Here is a 24,896-nt window from a genome sequence, read left to right as displayed (position 1 = left end):
TTTTAGATAAATTATATTTTCTCCTACTCATCTTATGTGACCCATTTATTTTGGACAATATCACTCGTTACTCTTTAATTTGCTCCATGTAAATCATATTAATATTAACTATTTATAATTTTTAATTATACACAATTAGTGTTATCAGAGATATTAAGGTAGTAGTTCTTAATCATTTTTAAATAACTTCTAATCAATTATCACTCATAAATATATTAATAATTAGTATACAAACTCGTGCTATGCGCGAAGTTTGTTACTATGAATGTTCTTATAGATATAAATTTTAAAGAAAGATGCAATTGCAAATTATATTTATGAAGGTAGAATCCATATATTGGACTACTAATAGTTTCTTTAGTTGCTTTCTTACCTAGTGTCAAGTTGTTTCTTTCTCGCTCTATTTTGTTTTGTAACCTATTCATTATTTTTTATATATTGCTTTTGACATGTATTTTTTTGCGTTGTTTCTCTACGAGTAGTTTTACTCTCTTGATAACATTGGCATTCGCCACTCGTTTTTTCTTATGCAGGGCTTGTTCTTTTTTGGGGTTAAAATTAATCACTTTCCTCTAGTTCTTCCTTGAAGGGAGTACGGGTATAGATTGTTCGTCACCTTCTCTTACCTAAACCCTGCTTTTGAACGGGAGATTGAGTATTATGATGATGACGGCGACATTTGCTTTGTGGAAATTTAGAATCAATGATTGAAAAAAATGGTCATGAACTACTAAAAATGAGCAAAAAAGAAAAAACAAATTACACGAATATGGTGTAGAATCCTAACAATTGGTCAAAAAATACAATGATATTTTACATAATGATATTTGTATAAACACCTATAATGATATTTTACATAATGATATTTCTATATAAACAAAAAGATTATGAACCCTCAAAAACTTATATCAAAAATCTCATGATAAAATGTCAAGTTTAAATTGAAAATAAAAAAATAACAAGTGATTAAGAAAATATCCGAAAAGAAAGAAGAAAAAAAGAATAAAAAAGAAAAATAAAAATGATAACAATAAGAATTGAACTTGTTACCTAAGATGTGGGGAATTACAAACTAAACCACCAATTTACTAAGTTTCACTTGTTTATTATTTATGTTTTTAAGTATAATCTCCTATGAGACCGTCTCACTATGAGAAGGGTCCATATAATTAGCCTATTTCTTTAATTAATTGTTTAAATATTGTAAGTAATTGTTTTAAGGTTATAAGTAATACAAAAACTTGGACGAGATCATCGCAAGTTAAAACGAACTGTGAACTGGCCCATTTCATGCGTGTGTAACAACAATTTAATTTTCTGGGCACTTATTAATTTTGACCTTAAAGGTTTCAATTTTGAAAATTGATACCTTTAAGATCAAAATTGAAAATGCCCAGAAAATAAAAAAAATGCCCAGGATGTTACACGTGCGAATTGGGCCGGCCCAAATTGACAGTTTCATTATAAGGCCGTCTCGTCCAAGACCAGCTGTATAAGTAATCACTCTAAGACTATAAAAATAATTATTTTAAAATCGTAAATGATCACTTTAATGTTATAAGTGATCACTTTAAGACAAAAAAAGGTGTATTGGGCTAGCCCAATAAAGATGGTCTCACCGTGAGATCGTCTCATTTAAGAATTATTGTTTAAGTATATATAATAGAGCATAATCAGAATTTGGTAAATACTGAAATTTCTTCTGTCATTTTATTTTAGGAAATTAGCAATTTCTTTTCATTCTAATTCTAAGCTTGCTCAATATAATCTCTTTTACTTTACACAGATCAATTATATAGTGCTTATAATTGGTTGCAAACCGTTGTACATCAAAAGTGAATTTCAAATTGCGGAATAACGCTTTTTGGAAAACAAGATAGTACCTCAATTTGGTATCAGGTTTCCGTAAACAGTATTGTCTTAAATATCTTCAATTTATGGCTAATTTTATTTCAAGTTTTTTATTTAAAAATTCAATTTCTAAAAATTTGTAGTAGGTTGCTAAGACTTGTAATTTTTATTCGGTGTTTGTAATATCTTTATATTGTACATCCAAGTACGGACTCAATCTAAATGAAACTACGCATCGAAAAAAAATATATATCCCACTAAATTAACTTTTTCTTTTCACTAGGTTAAGACAAACTCAAAAACACGAAGCGAATATCTACCATTTGTCACTACTAAATTACAATTCCAATCAATTATCTGACATCTATACCAAAAAAAAAAAAATTTGGAAAAAAAAATAAAATTCGTAGCTGCTCGAACTTTAAACCTTGTGCAAGCTGCAACATATAAGGACTGTATAGTATATACTAAGATGCTGAGAACTCAAAATATACAAAGTATCAAGTCATGACTCATGTATATAATTCCAGCAAAGACATGAATTTGATTCGACTAAGCAGACATAAAAGAGTAAGTTTCTCCTTCAATCCCCAAATATTCTTGGCGTACCTTTCTTGCTTCCTTCTCGCGTAAATCAACTGACTTATGAGATGTTGGGTACTTCAACTGACTTCCCTCTTTCATTTCCTTTCGAATAGCCCACAACGCTTCAACGCACTCCTTCATAGACGGTCTAGATTGTCGCACAGGCCCGGTGCATTTTCGGGTAAGTTCCAAAACCTTCTTGACTACCTCAATGGATGCTGGAGTTCTGTTTAGTCTAGGATCCATTGCCAGTACTGGCATACCTTCTTTTAACTTGCTCATTGCCTGCACATACAAAGACCCTATTTTATCTTCTAATTTTTTTGGTGTTAGTTCTGTTCCAGAAAAAAAAAAATTCTCATGTCCCTTTGATTTTGCGGGAATAAATTTATTGAAAAATACATTAATGATACAATCTTTTATTCATCCATTGTGAATAATAGGGTATACTGTCAGCAAACTAAAACAATAATAGGGTATACATTAATGATAGAATCTTTTATTCATCGATTGTGAATAATCTCACTTTTGGTAATAATCTAACATTTGTCATACATTTGCTCACAACATGCTATATTACTAATAATAGATAATAATAGGGTATACTGTCAGCAAACTAAAACAAAAATTAGATTATTCACAACGAATTAAGGTTAAATGTTGGATTATTAAAAAATAATCTAAAGGTGAGATAATTTAGAGGGGACAAGCAAATGTTGGATTATTAATATAATTTTTCCTAAACTTGTTTATATAGAGAAAAAAAAACAAGTAAATGGAAGAATTATGTGAAAGAGAATGAATTTGTAGATCAGGTAAATTTGTAGATCAGGTAAGCAGAAAAAATGTAAGATCACATCCAAAACATGGTATCATATTCAAAGGATGGCTAAAATGAAACAAAACAATAAGACCTTGTCAAAGACAGGAAACTTAAGATGAAAACTTTTTATGTCATGGTCCTTGGAACTTTCGCTTTTGACAATTTTGTAATCCTAAAAATCTTTTTCTATTGCCTACTTCATGACCCTTGGATCTTCTACTTTTGGCATGAAACCTAGAACTATCAAAACGGTCGATTATTATATGTTACTTAGAATTCAGAATCACGATCTTTAAATTTGACAATGGTCACAAATATTAGCAGGGCTAAGGGATTAGAGAATCAAATATTCAAAGTTTATTATACGCGAATCATTTTTTCATTTTTCGACGTTGAAGATAGAATCGAGTAAAGTATAATCTTTGTTTGCTAAGATGTTTCATGTTGATTTATTTTGATTATGTGAGTTAAAACTTTGACATTGTTGATAAGTGCTGAAACTAAAACAGCTTATAAATTGGTCAAAAGTGCATATACATACGATCTATCAAGTCAAAAGTGGTATTCAAGATGCTTACCCATCTAATAGTTACTCTCTCTTTGACACCTTTAAATGGTTCGATTGGACTTCTTCCGGTCACCAGCTCTACAAGCACTATACCAAAAGAGTAGACATCGCTCTTTTCAGTCAACTGGTAGGATTTCATATATTCCGGATCCAAGTATCCGGCTGTCCCCTTGATTTGAGTAGAAACATGGGTTACATCAGGACCCTCTGGGACAAATCGAGCAAGCCCAAAATCTGCTACTTTGGCTCGAAATTTCTCTGTGATGAGAATGTTTGATGCTTTTATGTCTCTGTGAATAATTGGGGGATCTGCTAATTACAGTGGAAAACATCAAAAAAGATTCAATCAATCAATCAATATTCATTTACTATAAGATAAAAAAAGCAATTCAATAACAAGTTAGTTTTTAGTACTTCTATGTCCTACCCATTTGTTACACCACGATTTTCAACATGAGTTTTTTGATGCAAGTATGGAAAAATGAGGGGGATTATTGAAGAATAATTATATGGAAATTTGAAGTAGATATTAAACATCACAGCCAGAAGACTTAAAAGCTTGGAAGACTTGATTTCATATCAAAATGATCAAACAGGACATGCTTGTAATAAGTATTCTGTCAAGCCATATTTATGTTTTCATTTCCCTTTTAGGGGTGTCCCAATCTAAACTTTCCATTTCCTCCTTAAGCAATCAAATTCTCTCTCCTCCACGTCAACCAATATCCGTCTCTTAAGGGAAAAACCTTCTCTTATCACATTTCTGTTCTTAACATTTCATCTTAATTTATTTGTAATTCATTTGCAAAAAAATTTCTGTATAGTTTTAATGTAGGATGCAGGAAGTGATTTAACCTTGCAAAAATATGGTCTCTTCGCAACAGTGGTTAGAGTCACGTAGATGCAGGTACAGGTTATGATGTTATGTGATTGTCAGTCAATAACAGCCGAAACCATGAATTATCCCTTCAACCGGCTTAAAACATGGTTTCAATAAACCATGATCGATACAATATGATGCGTCCTTGTTTTTAAACTACGCTCCAAACTAAACAAAATAAATGTCAAACTACATTTTCTATATAGTGAACTCAAGATATGCTTGGTTACTTACCGTTATAGCTATGTAAATACGTGATTGCATGCGCTATATCAATAGCAATATCCAGTCTTTCAGTAAGCTCAAGCACTAGTCCTCTGTTACCTGCAATGTTGTTGAAACTATATTCAATTCCCTATAAGAGTGAAGGTGAAGTCATTACGCAACTTCTCACTAAAGAGGCAGCATATTTCATTTACTTTTAGATTCAATAGTCCAATATGCTTAACACATTGTATTATGCACCAGCATCTGCTAACAAACCAATTCCATGTTTAACCATCTGATAATACAGCCAATGATGAAACCTTTTTCAACTATTAGAATTCATGAAACATTGGGTAATATATCATCACTAATACTCTTATACAAGGTAGGTTTTAAGGGGTGATCAAAAGTATGATGGACGAAGCCCCATGAAGAAAAAACCTAGAAAACAATGGAAAATCCTTAAGTAAATATGCCTTTTTTTATGATTCATACAACCAGCACCTTAGCACATATTCCTATGATTAAAAAAGTATATTTGTCGACTTGTATATAAGGAGCCCTCATATCTACCATTTATCTACGGTTGCTAAAAAGTCAATGACGATATGGCTCCTATATGTTACATGAGCTTAGGGCAAGTTACGTACCATGTAATAGGTCGAAAAGTGTTCCATTACCAACATACTCAACCACAAGAATTTTTTCATCCAAGTGCTCCAGATATCCATAGAACTTCACCAAATTCAGATGTTCAATTTTCGAGTAGGCTAGGACTTCACTCTTGAATTCTTGTGCAGTGCGTTTGTCATACAATTCCTGGCACAAATGAAGCAAGTTGATGTGATTTCTTGTGATTATAGTTTGTTAGTTGTTTGTTGATCTTCCGATTTTAAATAATTTTTACCTTTTTGGCACGTTTTATTGCAACCAGGGTTCCATCCTTCAGCTGTCCCTTGTACACTGTCCCAAAACCGCCATCTCCAATTATATTATTTTGAGAAAAATTCTTAGTAGCTTTCTTAATATCCTGAAGAGTAAAATTTAATGAACCATACACCTCTCCACTTGTTGATTCTGAAGAATTGAAAGAATTTGGTTGCCTAGTTGATGAACCTCCTGTTTTGCTTCCACAAGATAACCCAGCTGAAACAGAACATACACTTGCTCATAATCCCATCTTAAACACAATCCTCCACCCAACAACACTATGTTCTTATATATTTAAGTTATTCATAACACTTCATCTCAATGGTCATTCTTGATGGAGCCAAAGTTTGTAGCACTTTGTTTTCTGATTATATAGAACTATTCTAAAATGGCTCATCTGCGATTCTGATGTTTGCTATCAAGGATCTGAAACAGACTCTTTGTCAATATAAGAGTATACATCTGAGTATCCGAGTCCAAATATTGCCTAGTTGAGAGCCACTTGATGGAAGTGGGGCAATGGAATGTAAAACCCTTCATCTAAGATGAAGAACCCTTTTCTAATCCTAATCTTATGGATATAGTAATTTTATACCTCATATCTCAGTTTGGAGTAAAATCATATTTTGAGAAAAATACTGCTAAATCGAGTAACATAGGACTTCAGCATAATGATTAGATCACATAAGTAAGTTCAAATTGAGACAACTAATTTACTTTACATTTGATCCCACAAACAGTGTTACCTAATTCACTAATCCTTGTACGGATTGTGAAATGGAACAAGCAAATTGTGCCATTTTGATCAAATTATGCAACACTGAGCACAATCAATAAACCATGTTAATACTTAGGCCATAATAATCAAGACTGAAAAGCAGAAAGAATTAACATAAAAGAGGAGTTTAAGGAAGACTCACATGAGTTGCTATAGATCTGATTTGAATTTGTATTTCCATTTGCATAACCTTGGTCCACTTCTGGAGCAGCCCTTTTTGACTTGGAACCAAAAGCTGAGAATATTAAGGAAATTTTCCTTAAAAATTGGTTGAATATAGACTTCTTTTTCTGATTTTGCATCAAAGCAACAGGACGAGCTTGATAATTTTGAGACTTGGAGCTCGAAGTATCCCATGGATATGAAGCATTAGATGAAGAAACAGACGGGTTCTTCATTCCCAAAAAGTCTAAAAACTCCACCAAATAAAATTGGAAATAAAAGAAAGAGATATAGTAGCAGTCGGCTACGTCATTAATTGCACAGGTAGGTAGATAGATATTCTTTATGTGTATATATATATATATAGAATAATGTGGTGAAAGATAGACCAGTTGGTCACAATTTGTAAAGCCAACTAGTATTAAGTTGTAACCTTTAGTCAAGATGTTGATTGGTTCATTTATTTAATGCACAACCACAATTTTAATTACACATTAGCATGTGTGAGACCAAGTCAACTGTCAAGGGTCCCAATGATTGCAACAAGGGCAGAGCCTCGAGCAAATATGTTACCTGCTTGGGCAGTTGAAGGACGATACTGTTCACCGTAAAAAAATAATAAATCACCAATATTTGGCACAGTTCATTAAATCCATACGAATATGATTATTCGGTATGTCAGCAGTGAACCCCACCCCTTGGGCCTTGATAAACCAAAATAAAACTTTGTGTCAGTACATTAAATGTTATTGCCTTGTGGGTAGTCCCCAGAAAGTCATTCCAACTTTAAGTTCACAAATTCTCGACTGACTGGGGGCAAAAAGATAGGTTAAGTCGTTTCATCTATTCTGGATATTTAGTGATCATACATCAGCTGTGGCAGGAGTTTGGAAGTTTATGTACATGGGACATTGTCAATAGTCTCTCTAGTCTATCTAAAAGGCTTTCGTGAATTATATATAAACAGTTGCTCATGTACATTGTTCAACATGATCTTGATTTTTAAAGAAACGGTGATGCACAAAAGAAATTGTCCCGTATTTCGATTGTGCCAGATACTTATAATCCATTAATTCTTTGGTCTCAGATTATGACAGACTATATTAAGATGATCTTTCAAATAATGAGCACTAGGATGTTTGTTATCAAGCGTTAAACGAAAGCAACCTCTTTGTTATCACAATCAAGATTCAAGGATACCGTTACGTACATCCAACGACCCCAAATCCCACTTAGATTAAAGCCACTTAATGGCATTGGGATAATAGGATGTTGAGTAGTTCACAGAATTTTGTGCTTAGAAACAAAATGGATGCAGCCGAACCTATTTCTTCCTTTGTTCATATGCCTCTTCATTGTGTGTTAACTGTTAAGTTCGTGATATTTACATACAGGTAAGGTAAAACCTACAGAATCTGGTTCACGAGCATGAAATTTGGACAATAAACAGCATGTATTGGTGAAAAGAAAGGCTGCTTATACTCAAATGAAACTAAAAGCAAACTTGGAATGACAAAGATCAGTTAAACACATCAATTATGTTTATTGCTTCGTGTACAAGGACCATGCAGGAAATGCCAATGAGAAAGCTAGGCCAATTTATATTCCGAAGCTGCGTGTTTGGGAGGAAACAAAAAAGGCAAAAGGTAAATGGTGCTCAATTGTGACTAGACTATTTTTTGGTGTTCCCACAACCTAATTTTTTTTCAAGTACCAAAGGGGGCTGAAGACTAGAGGAATTTACGCCATCTCCCTCTAGCCCAACCCCACATGTTTCGTGAACAATACACCATCACTCCACTTGAACACCATCTCTATCACCGTCAGTCCATGACCAAAACCACCACTAATGGCTTCATACCATGGGTGACACCAACATCATATTCCCAACACCTCCATCTCACTAACCGGCCTCCTTTCACCACAGTACGGCAATTAGAAACCAACCAAAAACCCCATACCACTATTTTGGAGAGATGTAATTGAGTAGAAACAAACTTTTACAGCATAGCTTATCACTTTAAATGATTAAATTCAACAATTAAACCTCCATATCCAGAATTTGAATGGTAGAATTTTAACCTTAAGCCAATCGGTAGGTTGAAAGGTGGTAACACGAAAGATGATGATGTGGTCGCTATGGTGGATTGTGATTACAGCTTCTTTGAGAACAATGATTTGTTAAAGGCAGGTGATGGTAAAAAATTTGAGAAAAACTTATGACACATGAAAAAGATTGAAAACTCGAAAACAAGATGGAAATAGAGATCAGAACCGAAAGCAGCTAATCTTGATTCTCAATGGAAAATATTTCCAGGTTTTCGAATCATTTCCCCTTTCTAACTAAACAAAAATAATTTAGGGAGTTTCCTTTGCTTTCCATTCGCTTTCCCGTTATCCATTTTTTTTTCTCTTGTACAAAAACAAACAAACCCACACTGTAAAGCAATATTGTAATAGAAATCTGGAAGTGGAAATTAGAACATGCTTATTGAATCATCAACAAATGGTATAAAACTTACTGGATACATCAAAATCTACTAGCTGTTCAGTTGAAAAGAGATTCAAGAACAAAGCAGAGAGGACGTACAAAAATGATGTCAGCCACATAAATCCTCTGAAAGATCCAAAGTTCAAGCCATTCAACAAACATTCCAGCTACAACTGTCCCCAGAATAGCACCATAAGTTCTAGCTGTATTTTCCAACCGCATTAACAAATATAAACTCCATGAAGCAACACTTCAAAAATCACACAATAGAAAAATACTCTGATTTTCTCATCTTGAATTTTAGTTGTGAAATTTTCCGAAATGCATAAGACAAAACTATAATAAGGAAAACTAAAGAAACCCTACCATGTAGGATGTCAATATATTGTGGCGCAATTTACTGGCACCTCAACAGAAAGCATCAATCAAAATGATAAGCTGATTCCATTGCGATTCCTTTAAGTTTCAGAAGCAACAAACCTGTATATTGACAAGGAAATTAGATTTATTGAATGATTTTAGTCCAACAGCTAATGAAATCGAAATAGAAACTACAGATGAGCTTGCAGCTATATTAAGGCTAATAAAGCAATGCCAGGACCAAAAAAATCAATTGACTGCACACAATGAACATTACTTGTTTATTTTTGTACAGTATGAGAGTCGAGAGAGCCTATAAAAATTAGAAGACGAAAATGATGGAGAAAATGAAAAGATTATATAATCCTAACCAGTTTTTTTCAACGAGTCATAAGTTATAATAGGATCATCAAGAACTAGAAGACTACAGAAAAATAAAATAAAATAACATAACATAGAAGGATTAAACGACCTTACGATTATAACATACAGTTTAATTAAGTATGAATTATGAAAAACTTAATCAATCATGGATAGACAATGAGAAAAAGTTAGGCACACTTCAACCCTACAAAAGATTTACACAAACATAGTTGTCAGCACCAAGCTTATCCAACCAGCGTGAAATGTTAGTATCCATTTGTTGACATGGAGACACAGATACAGTCATGAAATATCATTAAAAGTATCATATCAACTAAGTTAGTTGATCATAAAGATCATTGACAGTTGATTACACGTCAGGAGCAATGTTTGCAAGCACAAAATCTCCCAAAACATAGAGCACATTCTTGGAAAGATGACTACAAAACATAAATAAATAGTTTCGATCATAGTTTTTTTATGCTGCACCTTGATAAATTCTCATAAATGTCCTGCACCTATACACATAAATGGTTATGTAACAATGATCACATAATTCAAGAAAAATGAGCACAAAGATAAGGCACTCAACTCCAAGAATTTGTATATCGGGAAGAAAGAGGCCCTCAAAAAAATATAATCTAATGCAAAAACAAAAGTCCTGACCTCCATGACTTTTCAGGTCAAAGTGACACTTAAGTCATGCTTGGTTAACATATCTAACTAAATAAAAAGCAAAAGAATTTTAAAACAGCTGGTTGACAATACTTCAAGTTGACCAACCAATAGCAACTTCAACTACCAGTCAAGACCCATCGTATCTTTCATTAAAGGAAGAGCTTGCCAAAGAAACTTTTCAGCCGCCTAGTAGTTAGAAAAGTAGTAAAGGACTACAATGCAACACCCCATCATATGACACTTGACAGTCTAGCCCCCATAATTATCCACTAGAGCTCCACGAGTTATTATTGATACAAGGTAGCCCCACAAGTAAGATGACTGACGTTAGTAAGTAAGATCAGGAGCAGCAGGAACAAGTTTAAATACTGTTAGTACATAATATTATGGGAAATTATCAATAGTACCTCTATGTTTTGACACATTATCAATGGTACCCCTAAGTTTTTTTTATTATCAATGGTATTCTCGTACTATTGAGCGTTTTACAACCGTAATCATTTTAAACGTTTTCCTTCAAAAATTATCCAAAACTGTTAACTTTTTTTCTTTTTTATTTTTCAATTCAGAACATAAAAGAAAATTAACAGTTTTGAACGATTTTGGATGGAAAAAGTTAAAAAAGGTTACAGTTGTAAGACGCTCAACAATAAGGCTACCATTGATAATAAAAAAAGTTACGGGTACCATTGATAAATTTCAAAAACTCAGGAGTACCATTGATAATTTCCCTAATATTATCAATTCTTATCAATTCTAACTAAATTTTCATTATCAAGCATATAGTTCATAAAACCCAAAATGGTTATAAATTTGTTACCCTCTATTAATCAAAACAAATGAGCAACACAAGAAGTGAAATCAACTACTGATTTCCATAGAAAATTTGTTCAAACAATTAACATCAAAATGAGCTTTCCACGATCCACTTGCAATCAATGGCCCGTATATAACATAATTTGAGGCATTGGGCCTCAACTATTAGGTTAAGCTATTATAAAGTTGATTTTTGACATTGTATTAAAAATTAGCGTGACAAGAGGAGAAAAATTTGAATCTCACTCACGCCTCATTTAAAGTGGAATATTTCTCGCCAGGTATGCCTGTAATGCCTCTAAAATTCTAGCCCAAGATGTTCACGTGTGAGTAATATACTCCCTCCGTTCCTCAAAGTTGTTCCATTTGTCTTGTAGATTGTTTTATTTGTAGTTCCCCTAAAGAATTTTTCTATTTCTATCACAAATTTTAGACATAATTAATCTTGTTTATCCTTATTTTTATATTTTATTAATTATTAATATTTATAATCCCCATATATTTTGCATTAACATACTTTTACATTTTTATATTACTTAATGGTCTTTATAAGTTTCTCACAAACTTCTTTAAACATTTTTTAAATGGTGATGGTCCCTATACTTTTTGCACCAACGTTATTTTAATATTTTTTTAATGTTTATAATCTTTATTTTTCCTCCATATAATTATTATTTAGTAAAATAATATATATTTGAAACAACTTTAAGGAATTGAAGAAGTATCACACATCACATTATATTTTGTGACTTTAACCAACAGTTTAAGCTATGTTATGAACTCTGACAGTGGCCATATGAGCAATAAAACAAGTGCAATGGATGATAACCGAATAAATCGATATAGCTAAAGATAATTCCAATGCAAATATTTTCAAAAGTTACCTAATTAATCAAGGACAAACACATTATGCACATCCACGAATAGAAAATTCACACAAAAACGGATCAATGAATTTCAAATTTGCAGAACATCAAACAACTAAATGATTTAATTGAAATACAATATAACAAAAGAACCTAAATTCTTACTGAAAAAAAGAGCATCATTATTAAAGAATTGTAGACCTGAACAAAGCCACAAAAGCTTTAGTCCATTCATTAGAGAGAGAAAGAGGAGCAATAGATATCGGCATAACAACACGATCAGCGATGCCCAAGGTGGTTCTGAGCATGTTCAATGATATCACAAACCCTACAAAATTCAGAGTACCCCATTATTGGTTTCAACTTCTATTAGTTAATATTACTTTTCCTTAATATAGTTACTTGTGTAATACACTTCTTCCTTAATACTCCCATGAAGAAACACATTTTTCACATCAAACTGATATAGAGGTCATTCCTTGTTAGCTGCAACTAGGCATGGTCACGGGGCGGGTTACTCGGAACCGAACCGGTCCCGAACCGCTTGGAACCGGATCCGGAACCGGAACCGTTTGCGACAGGTTCCGAACCGCCCCGAACCGCGAAACCGCCGGAAAAAAAGTTGCCGGAACCGTGAAACCGCCGGAAAAAACCATCGTGAACCGGGTAAAAAACCCGCGGTTTGGAACCGGAACCGGTCCGGGAGAACCGGTCCAACGGTTCCATGGAACCGGTTCTGGAACCGGAACCGGAACCGGTCCGGTTGAACCGGCTCAACGGTTCCGTGGAACCGGAACCGGAACCGGGACCGGTCCGGTTGAACCGGCCCACCGGTTCCATGGAACCGGTTCGCCAAAATATGACCGTTTGTTACCGTTAACTAGCCGTTGCATTCTCCTCTATATATACTCATCACTTTCAATCATTTTCATTCACAACTCATCTCTTCTCCTACTCTCTCTACTTACTCTCTCTACTTAATTCTTTAATTACGCAATTATTCTCTTAATTACATAATTAGTCTTTTAATTATTTCTTAATTTAGTTAGTTACATAATTAATTATTTATTTATTTCTTAATTCTATATTTCTATTATTACTTCAATATTATCAATCATGTCTTCATTTTTGAAAAAAGCCACAAAAAAAGTTACTAAAGTGGCAAAATCATTGGGAGGTTCCAGTTCGTCCAAAAGAAAGGCCACTTCTACTCCGTCGGTATCAACAACACCTTCCATTAGTAATTATAATTATGAACATAATTATCCGGAAGGGTATGACCCGGAGTTACATAATTATGCAGAAGAAATGGAAAGAGAAATACAAATTGATGAAGAAGAAGAACAAGAAGAGGAACCAACGACCCCAATTGGGATAAATATATCTCGACAGTCATCAACAAGATCACATGAAGAACAAGGAGAACAACAACAACAAAGACAAGCTCGTGGTAAACGAGTCAATTTCCAAACTATCGGTTAGTTTTATAATTTTATTCTTCAAATTAATTAAACTTTAAATTATTTATTTATTTAATTATAGTTTTATAATTTTAAATTATTTATTTAGATGAAGATGAACCAGTAAGACAACCTTTTCCGGCAATGCCACCTCCTAGTGGTAGAGCTGTTTCACATGTGTGGTCGTATTTCACAAAAGAACCAACCGACAATCCAGATATTTTCTTATGCACTTGTCAAATTTGTGAAAGTCAAGGAGTAAAGCCCTTAGTTTCATACAGTTTCGCCAGAGGTAAATACTTTTTAAGTTTTTTTATACATACTGACATACATAATACATTGATACATTATATATTCATATTTTATAAACATTTATTTATTGTGTTTTGTGAATACGTGTTAGGTGGTGGTACGGGATCTTTTAACAAACATTTGGCAAAGAAGCATGGAATCACAAAAGAAACTCATGCAGCAACGACAACGATAAATCAACATTCAACAACTATAAATAAAAGGTATGACAAAGAACTACGTGGGCTTTGATTCCTTCGGGATACGTAGGCAACTTAGTATTCATTTGAGTACTAGGTTCAAGTCCATTTTCTCCCTCTTTTTTTATTAATCATCTTTATCGACATTATCATTGATTCGTTTCTTATTAATTTATTTTTTCATTCTTTTTAGTAAATATTTCAATAACGATGACAACTTGACATGCAATGAATTTCGCTAATAATCAAGTAATCATCAAAGGTACGTCTGCGATATTATAGTATTTTTTTATTATATAAATATTTAAAGAAAAAATAAAAATGGAACCGATGGTCCGACCCGCCAGTCCCGTGAGTTGGAACCGCCGGAACCGTTCGCGACAGGTTCCAAATGGAACCGGAACCGGGTGGAACCGGAAGCGGATGGAACCGGAACGGAACCGGACCAACCCGGACCGTGGCCATGCCTAGCTGCAACTGAAAACAAGACTTGGATAGTGTCCATCTTGGCTACCGGGGAAAAAGTCTCGGAGTAGTCAACTCCGTATGTCTGAGTATATCCCTTTGCTACCAATCGAGCCTTGTATCTTTCAATAGAACTATCAACTTTATGTTTGATTGAGAACACTCATTTACAACCTACCTTCTTCTTTCCCTTTGGAAGGACACATTTCTCCCATGTGTCATTTTTTTGTAATACCGAGTATTAGTCTTCCATGGCTTGCCTCCATCCGTCATCATTAAGGGCTTCATTAGCAGTTTTGGAGAATATCGACAGAACATAAGGATGCAGTAAAGGGTATGGTTGTTTGGGACATATTTTCTTCGCTAACTCTCTGTATTGGATATTTTGACCTTTGAGCTTAAATTTAGGATCATATCTTTTTGGTGGAACTCCCCTTGTGCTTCGAGGAGGTAACTGATAGTTTTCTCTAACTTCTATGATTTTTAGGGAGCTACTAGTACTCCTTTCAAGAGTTGATTGGGAGTCTGCATCACAAAGAGCTATTTGCTCAGAGCTACGGATATGTATAGGACTTTTGTCAACCATATGCTGAAGTGGACCTCAGATAAGTGGAGTGACTGATCTGGTTGTAGATGATAGTCTCGGTGTTATTGCCTACTTGTTTTGTAAAATCATTTGTTAAACCCGGATACGAAAGCCAACTTAGATTGTCTATGGCACTCTCCCCCTGACGGCTAAGATGGTGAAAATAGTATTCAGTCTCAACAAAGTCACAATCCATGGTGGTGTACATTTTATGAGTAACAGGGTCAAAACAACGGTATCCCTTTTGATGAACCCCATAACCAACAAAGACACACTTGACAGCCCTAGGTTCCAACTTATTTCCACTTCGTTGCGGAAGGTGGACATACACAGTACAACCAAACAAACAAGGTGGTAAGGAATGAAAGGAAGGAACATTAGTGTGACTTTACAGAGTATCCAACGGAGTTTTATATATGAGAGCTCTAGTAGGGAGACAGTTTGTGACTTTTAGCAAGAAGACATGCCTCAGAATTAAAAATAAGTTTAGAGCCAGCTAAAGAAAGGAAGAGTTGTTCTAAATACCCCAAGGAAGGATGTGCTAAGCGGCGATGCCACATCCAAGGTTTACTCTCAATTGATCCATAAGCAAGCGATGCGCTACCATGGTGAGACATCATATCCACATAGTACAAGTCGTGTCGAATAGTGCCATTGCCAAAGGTCTTCCCTGTCTGAGTATCCCGCACAACGCAACCATCAGAGTTCATGATAACAAGACAATTCAATTCTTTAGTTTTAGCTAATAGACAATAGTTTATGAGATAAACTAGGAATTAAGAGGCAATTTGTTAAGTGGAGTAAAGGAGAAATATCAACAGGACCAGCATTATTCACCCGAACACATTCCCCATTAGCAGTCTGAATATGAGTTCATTTTGTGGGGATAGTAAAAACAAGATCAGAGAGGTCATAGCTCATTGTGTCGGTAGCCCCACAATCAAAAATCCATTGAGACGGATTTTTTGTACAAAAGAGTCCTACTTGAGGCAAATTAAGAGCATGGTTTTTAGTTTGGGCTTAATTTGTGTTGAAATGGGTTTGGGAAAAAACATTTGTGGATACGTGGGTAAGATTATTTTGTTGGTGGGTTTGTAGGGTTAAGGAAGGTTGTGCTATTCTAGCCTCCAAATAAATATTATGGGAGGAGAGAGAATTAATGGTCCTCTGTTTTTGATTTTTGGTTCTTTTCTCTGGTTATGATAATCTGTTTTCCTTGTTCACATTATTGCCATGCCTTGATGCTGCTCCTTTGTCACCAGAATATGCTCCCATGACCAGATGTGTCTCACCACCGGTTTGGGTCATTGATACCTTTGCGGCGGCCATCTTGTGGTGAAAAAAGTGGCAATGGGAAAGAACTTCGAGCTTCGGTTTTATTGAAGTAGGGACTCGCGAGAACAACCGCGAGTTGGCTTTCGGTTTTCAAGATCTGGTTTTGGTCGCCGAAAACGGGAATCTGGTAGTGGAGACTCCATTGTTGGTGTTTAACCGTTAAGGTTGCAACAATGGAGTCAGTGACTTCAATCGGATTCCATTTTCCATTTTAGGTAGGATTTTTGGTAGATGATGAACACCGTATGGTGGGCCGATTAAAGGTCGCCGGAAAACACCATCGGCTCTGATACCATGATAAAACTATAACCGAAAATTATTTTTGGTTTGAATACTCAATTTTTATTAATTGTAATTGTTGTTACAGTGTTTAATTTATACACAAACAAGGCTAACTAAAAATGGCAGCTACTACTAATTTATAGCCTATAATATTCCATTAACCATATTTGGTTCCTAGAATTAAGGAAAATAATTGACTAATTCCTACATGCTATTATATATTTTAATAGCATACTTATCAACACCTGGGAAAATTTATAAATAAAAAACACTATAAGCATGGAAGCCTAGAACCGTCAACAGGAGGGCTAAAAGCTATTGGAAAATGACCCCAAGAGAACAGGCCATAAAGCATAGGAGTGGACTTTACAAACAAACACCAATTCTTTACAAGTGTAATTAAGCTATTACGCCATGTAATGCAAAAAGCACCAACGCCAAATTATCAAAACTAGAAAATAAACACCAAAATATCCCCAGCTGCAAAATAATCTAAATGTTATTATCTATAAGCTTATCAAAGCGTGTTAGCACCAGAAAACTAAGTAGCGGCCAAACATCACAATAATTATTTGATATATTCTTCCCCTGTGTATAACGTGCAGTCTATATATAAATTTCTAGTATAGTTGTCTTATAATTTCAAAATTCGTTTTCATGTCACCCTGCATAATACAACTAAAATTGGGCCCTTTGTGTGTGTTAATTATGTTCGACTGTACATATGGCGTTTTGCTCATTGCTAACAAGATTCAAACACACTGTTTATCTACCACATTGAATTGCACACCAAAAGCAGCGTATTGGTACTTGTTAATGTCTTCCGTCAGCACACAGTATAGTATGCACACTATACTCGGTATGTAGCACAAGTTGAAAAGAACTAAAGGTCGTGTGTTATTCATTCACACGGTATGCAGTTTTTCATGTGTATTTTCATAATAAATATATCAACAATATGAATAAGAAAAGATCTTATAGAGACTATAGTCCTTATTTTAGTAGATCGTACACTGGCACCAAAAATTGGTGGTGTTTTTTGTTACCTAATGTAGGTTTCATTGAGACAGAATGGACCCAATAATTGATTGTTTGAAGGCATAGCCTTTTAAACCTCAAACTCCATGCAAACTAGTTAACATACATAATTTTTTTTTGGTGAAAGTTACATTTGGAAAAGATGCATTACACATTATTAAACTTGGCAAAAAAGTGATAGAAACTATGTTTTTATAAGTCATGCTACATTTTCACTATGAAACTTTTACATGGGATACGTAGTGTTGGAAACGGTCCGGGTTGGGTTGGTTCCAAAATATGGGGTTTCATTCAGTCTGGTTCCTAAAAACTGGAAACTAATTCAGACTGTTGGGTTTCGGTTTCGATTCTAGTCGATTCCTGAGCGGTTCAAGAGGCATTTCTAACATATAAACTAATTACTATAATAATGTGGACATAGCATCCTTATTAAAAAAATCAAGTATATAAAAAAAATGATAAATATATAAAAAGAGAGGGAAAAATGGACTTGAACCTTAATGATTCGTCGTTTGCAATTCCGCAAGCCAGTTTCTGCAAACGTTTTCACGGGTTCCAACAAAATATTTTGGAACCTTGATGATTTGCGGTTCGGAACCTGTCGCAGATGATTTCTGTTTCGAGACTGTACTGTTCTTTGGCGGTTCCGGACCGATTCAGTTCCGCATAACCCCCCCCCCCCCCCCCCCCCCCCCCCCCCGTGGCCATCACTAGGGATGTGTATCAAAGACCCACCCTCATCCACTATGGCCAACTAGGTACACCCATCTTATAATCGTCTCACATTCACTACATGTTAATTTGTAATTTGTTGCCGCTTTTTAGCTCTTGTTAATTTGTTGCTTTAGCGGACACTTTCTTAGTTGCTCTCATTAATTTGTTCCCTCTTTTGCAAGCTTAAAAAAATGTACATTCCCCCCTCATTCGTAACAAAATTGTAATTTGCTAACATCAATATATTACTCACATTAATTTGTTTTAGATCATGTAGTCTTTCTTAAATGGAGACTTTAACATTATTATTGTTGAAATTTAAATGCCAAATAAAACTTGTAGACATGACTGTGTTTCTAAGGTCTCATTATGCACAAATTGTCACCTTTTGCTTTAACTAGTACCATTTCAAGCAAGACACAAGGTCTAGGGATGACAATTTATTGGTGACAAAAACATATAAACCATGCCATATATGCTGCAGTTTTTTAACAACGCAGCATAAAATTAATAGAAAAAATTGAAAAAAAAATAAAGGGTATATGCTCCGATTCATTGTGAACATATACTTATATTTTATTTTGTTCAAAAACCTGCCTAAATATACTCACTGTTTCATTCACTACATTTTCATCTTCTTCAACCAAGTTGCTTCAAAAATATCTAGTTTGAATTTGCCCCTCATCCCATCCGATCCGAGTCCCAGAAAAATAATATTCGACTCTGAATCCAATTAAATAGTCTGAGTCCAATTCAGAGACAAACCAGAGTTGGTGCACACAAAAAATCCGATACTGCAACCTAACTCTGATTCCGACTTGACCAAACTCAAACTTGACTCATATCGACACTTGACTCCAAATTGAATATAATTATAATACTCATGTTTTAAACGCAATATTTTTGGTTACATAATTGAATATTATTAAAAAAATGCATATATAATTCTTATTTATTTCCTTTTTTTTCTATTATTTTAATGATATGACAAATTTATAAAAAGAAATACACTTATCATATAATCAATAAATTAGTACAACAAACACACAAAGTAGATACAGTAAAAATGATCCTTATTAAATTAAACAATGCCAAGTGATCTTGTAATATAGGTTTATAAAAGCCATATTATATTGTAACAGTTATAAAGCCCTACTCTTCATAACAACAAATGATAAAACTCAATAGTTTTCACAACTAATAATTCAACATTATCGATTATGATAACATATTCAACATTAATAAGTCAGTAACACTAAATGAAACCAAACTTTAATCGGTAATCTAGAAAAAGATGCAAATCTATGGCAGCAAGAATTTTCATTAAAAATCTAAGGGTCCCAACTTCCACGCGTACTATTCATAAAAAAGTTATATTTAGTCAAGAGTCCAATTTAATAATCAAAAAGAAAAAAAGTAGAATTCAGACCAAGGATATAGTTGATTAGGGAAAATTTGAAATAAATAAGATTATTTAACAACTTTATTCAAAAAAAAAGCTTCGTTCAAACTTTATTCCCAAAATACGCGTCCTTGCCTCCAAACCTAGGCTTGGTGTATACTCGCACTTACTAACGGCGAATTAAAAGAAATGGTAAAAAATTTAGTCAAGAGATATGTCGCTGTTAATAACAGCGACCTAATGTTTAACTGGTCAAACATAATGTCGCTGTTACTAACAGCGACATATCCCTTGACCTGGTTTGACTTTTGTTCATCTTTTTGTATGATTTAAAATAACCGTTGTAAAATTGAAAAATAGCGGTTATGAAGTTGAAAATAGCCGTTGTTATTATGTTCTATAAATAACTCCATCATCTCCCTACTTCATTGTATCCGAAAACTCTGAGTACTTAACATCATTTCCTTCCTAATAAACGTGTGATAATACGATAAAAATATATACATCTGCATATATATTACAAATTATACACAAAAGTCCAAATATTACAAATATTGAATATGTACAAATGTTCAATATATACAAAATGTCACTAATGTTCAATATATACAAACAGTATACTAATGCTAATCCTCCTCCTGTACCCTGTCTAACTGTGACGGTTTACAATGCCTCCTACGATAGTAAGAGGCCGTCGCATGAAGCTTAAGTAGGGGAGGTGATTGATACTGTGATGATCCAGCACCCTGTGAGGACCCGACACCATAGTCGGGGCACGTTAAGTCTACCTCCTCAAGATGAACGTCGGCATGATGAGGAGATGACCCCTACTCGTTCATAGTGGTGTCAGGCACAGCGACTTCTGGAATGAAGTGCTGAAACTATGTCCCTAGGAGTATGGCTTACAGGCTCCTCTTGGGTGGAGCTGATGACAGATGCAATGCCCTGTGCCTGCATTAAGACTGAAGTATTAATGAAATGTATAATATGTAAGTTCTATGGATAATAATCAACGTTGAAGAATACTTACAAAGTGTGTCATCGTCTGTGCTACGGGAGCGTACTAGGCTGCCGCGATGATACCTTGTGGTGTCATCCATCGACGTGTGATGGAGAGGAACCACAACATGTAATCTGCCGAAGTAGGTGTGCCTACAGCCTCGATTGGCGCACCTTGGGCCAGCAGCTCCAGCCTGTGATCTCAACGAGCTATATGGCGCCAGTTTATCTGCGGGAGGTCGGGAAACTCCTAATAATCTATGGAATTTATCTTGCCAACCTTCGAGTTGGTGTCCAACGGTGCAGACGACATGTCCTTCGATGGGAAGCCGTGTAAGCATAGCTACGTCAAGTAAAGTGACAGTAGCCTCACCAAGAGGTAGGTGGAAGGTATGTGTCTCTTGGCGCCACCGCTCGACTAAAGCTGTGAGTAGCGCCCAATCAAATCTCCCATAAGCGATGAGGTGGAAGTCGTACAACCTCGCTCGTTGAAGGTAGGGGATGATCCGTGCGTCAATCTCCCACGGAGCAGAGTCGGGATACCTGGTGTATATGGTCTCTACGTCGGACACCTAAACGTAAAGATTATATTAGCATAAAGTTAAAGTATAAAGGCATGTACATTCAAAATACTAAGTTGACTAACCTGGACATCCTATAGTACACTGCTCCTGTGATCCGCCTGCATCGTCAGAAAACTAGGGTCTCGAGGGCCTGGAGCTGCTGGATCCATCTCTACAGCAATTCAACAATAACTAAGTTATAGTTCTGATTATACGTAAAAAGACTTAAGAAATACTCAAATTGTTTACTTATGTTATTTATTTGTTTCATAGTCTTTATGTTTATATACTCAAATACAGATATTGTTTACCTTGACGTGCAAGTTCTAGTGTTGTGACCTTCACTACCACACCGTCGACAAGCGTTGTGTCTCCTCAATCCTTCGTCCATCTCGTTGGTGATCCTCCTTGACTTAGATCTTCCTAGTCCACGAAGGTGAATAGGAGCTCAACCTAGCCCTAAGCCTCCAAGCACACCCTCTCTTACACTTCAAGGTGAACAAGGTTTGATTTGAAGTCTCAGTTCGGTACTCAACGTTCCTACGAATATGATACAATCTAACAGCATTCAACAACACATCCTTGTTATCAAACATTATACCCTTTTGAAACTCCCCTTCATCGGTGTAGGTTGTATCACAAGCCCAAGACCTCCAAGAGTTGTCCTCCACGTGTTCATCTAGAGGGGGAACTAGTGCATAAGGTGTAGGAGCAATGATTATTGAAAGGTTGCCTAAGCTCATGTCATTAGTTAGAGCCTCCTCGTCAACACCTACATCGTCCTCAGAATCCTTAGAAGGAGCTTCAACGAATTCATTACTCTCTCACTATTAACATCACCCCAAGGCTTATTTGTATCTTCTAAGTTAAAAGTATCATCATTTGAGACTTGAATTTGAAGTTGATTGGGTTCATTAGAAGGAGAAGAGGAAGATGGCATAATGGGATTTTGGGTTTCTTGGGTTGGGAAGGGCGCATGAGAAGGAGCAGAAGAAGTTACATTCAGGAATGCATTTGTTTCTACAACATTGATATCTTGATTCCCTAGGGGTACCTCTTCTACATATAACTCTAGAGAAGGAATAGAGGTAGACATTGAATACTCCCACATTGCATCTGTAGCCTCCTCATCCTCAATCGGAAGAGTTAACAATTCTCCACTCATATTTTACTTAAAACTTACATTAACAGTACTTGTAGTGTCAATGCCAATATTAGAGCATATAAGATGTTTAAATTTATTCAAATCCATGTTTGAGTTGCATGCAAACAGTTTACGTCTTCCCCCAACATACTTAACATTGCTACTACTTGATCGAAATGAACTATTCTAAAAACATACAACAATCACACGAAATGAAGCCATTTCTACAACAATACGTACAAAATCAACATCACCATCAAGTTCATAAATATATACATATATAACAACATTGATTAAATTTAGGTTTTACATTCAAACATTCTCTAAATTAAACTCAAATTTAGGGTTTGCATTCAAACAATCTCTACATTAAACTCAAACATCTTCTAGATTAAATTCATCAACAAACAACCTCATTATGAAGATCAGGGCAAATAACAAGTACATTCGACATATTCATAGAGTTTAAGTGTAAATGACCACTATAAATGACATATATTTTAAAATCAACAACAAATAAAAAATTTATAATAAAAACGTACCTTAATAAGCTGTAGATCAACAAGAAGTAGTAAATTGCAAGTTCATGAACCTGCATTTATGTGAAAGTTGATGAGGAATTTGTGAACCCTAATTTTCGAAAAAAGAAAAAAACTCAAAAAAAATAGTACCTTAAGTGAATGTAGGAAGATGACAAAACTAATTACTAATAGAAACTTGAAATTTGATGAGATTAATTGAAGGATTGAAGTTGATTTTAATGGTGGAAAGTAGAGGGAGATTTCGTGGGTTGTTTCGCTGATAAAAAAATCGGGTAAAATGAGGAAGGAGGAAGAAAGCAGCTGAATTTAAAAACATATTAGATCGCGTTTACTAACAGCGACTTGACCAGTTGACTAGTCAAACAATAGGTCGCTGTTAGTAACAGCGAAATAAACTTTGACTAAAATTTTGACCATTTCATTATACTCGCTGTTAGTAAGTGCGAGTATACACCAAGAATAGCTTCGGAGGCAAGGACGTTTATTTTTGGGAATAAAGTTTGAACGAAGCTTGTTTTTTTGAATAAAGTTGTTAAATTATCTTATTTTTTTTTCAAATTTTCGTTGATTGGGAGGGCTAAGGCACATCAGCGTTTTTTTTGGAGTGTTTTTAGAATTTGTAGAATCGGTAGAATCGTACGCTTCTAGTTGTGATTCTATGATTCTTTAGGATTTTAATGATTATAATTGCGATTCTAATATTTGAAGAGCATATTTTCTTTGTGAAATTGTATTTGAAAGACTACTATGTTAGTTTTTATACTTTTAAATCATTTATATAATATCAATAAGAATAAAGCAGATAATAATTTGAACTTTGTTAGATGTCCGATATTCTGAGTCGGAGTAAGGTTGGAGTACGCATAATCCTATTCCGAGTAGAAGTAGACTGAAAAAGATAATTTCAATTTTATCCGGAACAAAGTCGAAAGGTGGATAATTCGAGCTGAATCCGACCGATTGCCAACCCTAACAAGGTCATGTTATGAAGCTTATGATAAAGCAAGGAGGGGCTTTGAATTTGCAAAAGATCATCTCCACGTCAACTCGATCATCTCGAATGACTTTAACGACCTATTTAGTAGTTGATATTAAATTTTAGGAATAGTCATGTTAAATTAGTTTAATTTTAGTAAGAATAGACAAGTTTAATGTTTGTTCTCGCTCAACAATTTTATTTTCTTTACAAAATTTGCAAAGTTTTCAATGCATTACCATTTGAAAATATGGTATTAGGTAGTAATACAAAATTATCTATAATTTTTTTATGATCAACTAGCATGAGAATGACATGATACATATAATGAAAATTTACACTATAAATCATTCTCACTACCATCGTTTAGTATCAATAACCAAACGGACAAAAGATCGACCCCAAGTCAACTCAATCATCTCGGATACCTCTAAGGGACTACTCACATACCTCGGTTTTAATCAGACAAGAAGCTTCCAACATATTTTCTTAATAACGCTATGACTACAAACAATGTTAGTTGCTTACAACACAGCAGGAG

At 34.7% G+C, this 24,896-nt stretch overlaps 1 protein-coding gene and 1 long non-coding RNA gene across 5 annotated transcripts; both read right to left on the bottom strand.

Annotated features, from left to right (window-relative positions):
* Positions 1–2,101: 2,101 nt before the first annotated feature.
* Positions 2,102–10,502, bottom strand: LOC130826773 (calmodulin-binding receptor-like cytoplasmic kinase 2). Of its 4 annotated transcripts, none has more exons than XM_057692348.1 (7): positions 9,642–9,860; positions 6,765–9,478; positions 5,822–6,060; positions 5,565–5,733; positions 4,942–5,031; positions 3,838–4,139; positions 2,102–2,721 (listed from the first exon to the last, which is right to left on the bottom strand). In XM_057692348.1, the coding sequence occupies exons 2-7, from the start codon at positions 7,018–7,020 to the stop codon at positions 2,404–2,406; spliced, it is 1,374 nt and encodes a 457-aa protein (XP_057548331.1). In that variant the 5' UTR covers positions 7,021–9,478; positions 9,642–9,860; the 3' UTR covers positions 2,102–2,403. The 4 variants fall into 4 exon arrangements, with proteins under 4 accessions (XP_057548331.1, XP_057548330.1, XP_057548333.1 ...); XM_057692347.1 differs by having other exon boundaries at positions 6,765–9,448; XM_057692350.1 differs by having other exon boundaries at positions 3,838–4,136; positions 6,765–9,448; positions 9,642–9,755.
* A 10,255-nt stretch (positions 10,503–20,757) lies between these two features.
* Positions 20,758–22,631, bottom strand: LOC130827252 (uncharacterized). Its single transcript, XR_009047188.1, has 4 exons — positions 22,005–22,631; positions 21,777–21,865; positions 21,162–21,702; positions 20,758–21,082 (listed from the first exon to the last, which is right to left on the bottom strand). It is a non-coding gene; the product is annotated as an uncharacterized LOC130827252 (long non-coding RNA).
* Positions 22,632–24,896: the final 2,265 nt, after the last annotated feature.

Source organism: Amaranthus tricolor, chromosome 11, assembly GCF_026212465.1.
Source record: "Amaranthus tricolor cultivar Red isolate AtriRed21 chromosome 11, ASM2621246v1, whole genome shotgun sequence".
NCBI classification, from domain to species: domain Eukaryota; kingdom Viridiplantae; phylum Streptophyta; class Magnoliopsida; order Caryophyllales; family Amaranthaceae; genus Amaranthus; species Amaranthus tricolor.
The sequence above is the reverse complement of the archived record's forward strand: the minus strand, read 5'-3'. Positions and strand labels throughout refer to the sequence as shown.

Excerpts from the sequence above, each read along its gene's own strand:
- LOC130826773 (XM_057692348.1), bottom strand. The coding sequence starts at position 7,020 with ATGAAGAACCCGTCTGTTTCTTCATCTAATGCTTCATATCCATGGGAT. Across the intron at positions 5,734-5,821 it reads CAATAAAACGTGCCAAAAAG|GAATTGTATGACAAACGCAC; the intron begins GTAAAAATTATT and ends CATTTGTGCCAG. Across the intron at positions 4,140-4,941 it reads GTATTTACATAGCTATAACG|CAGATCCCCCAATTATTCAC; the intron begins GTAAGTAACCAA and ends CACTGTAATTAG.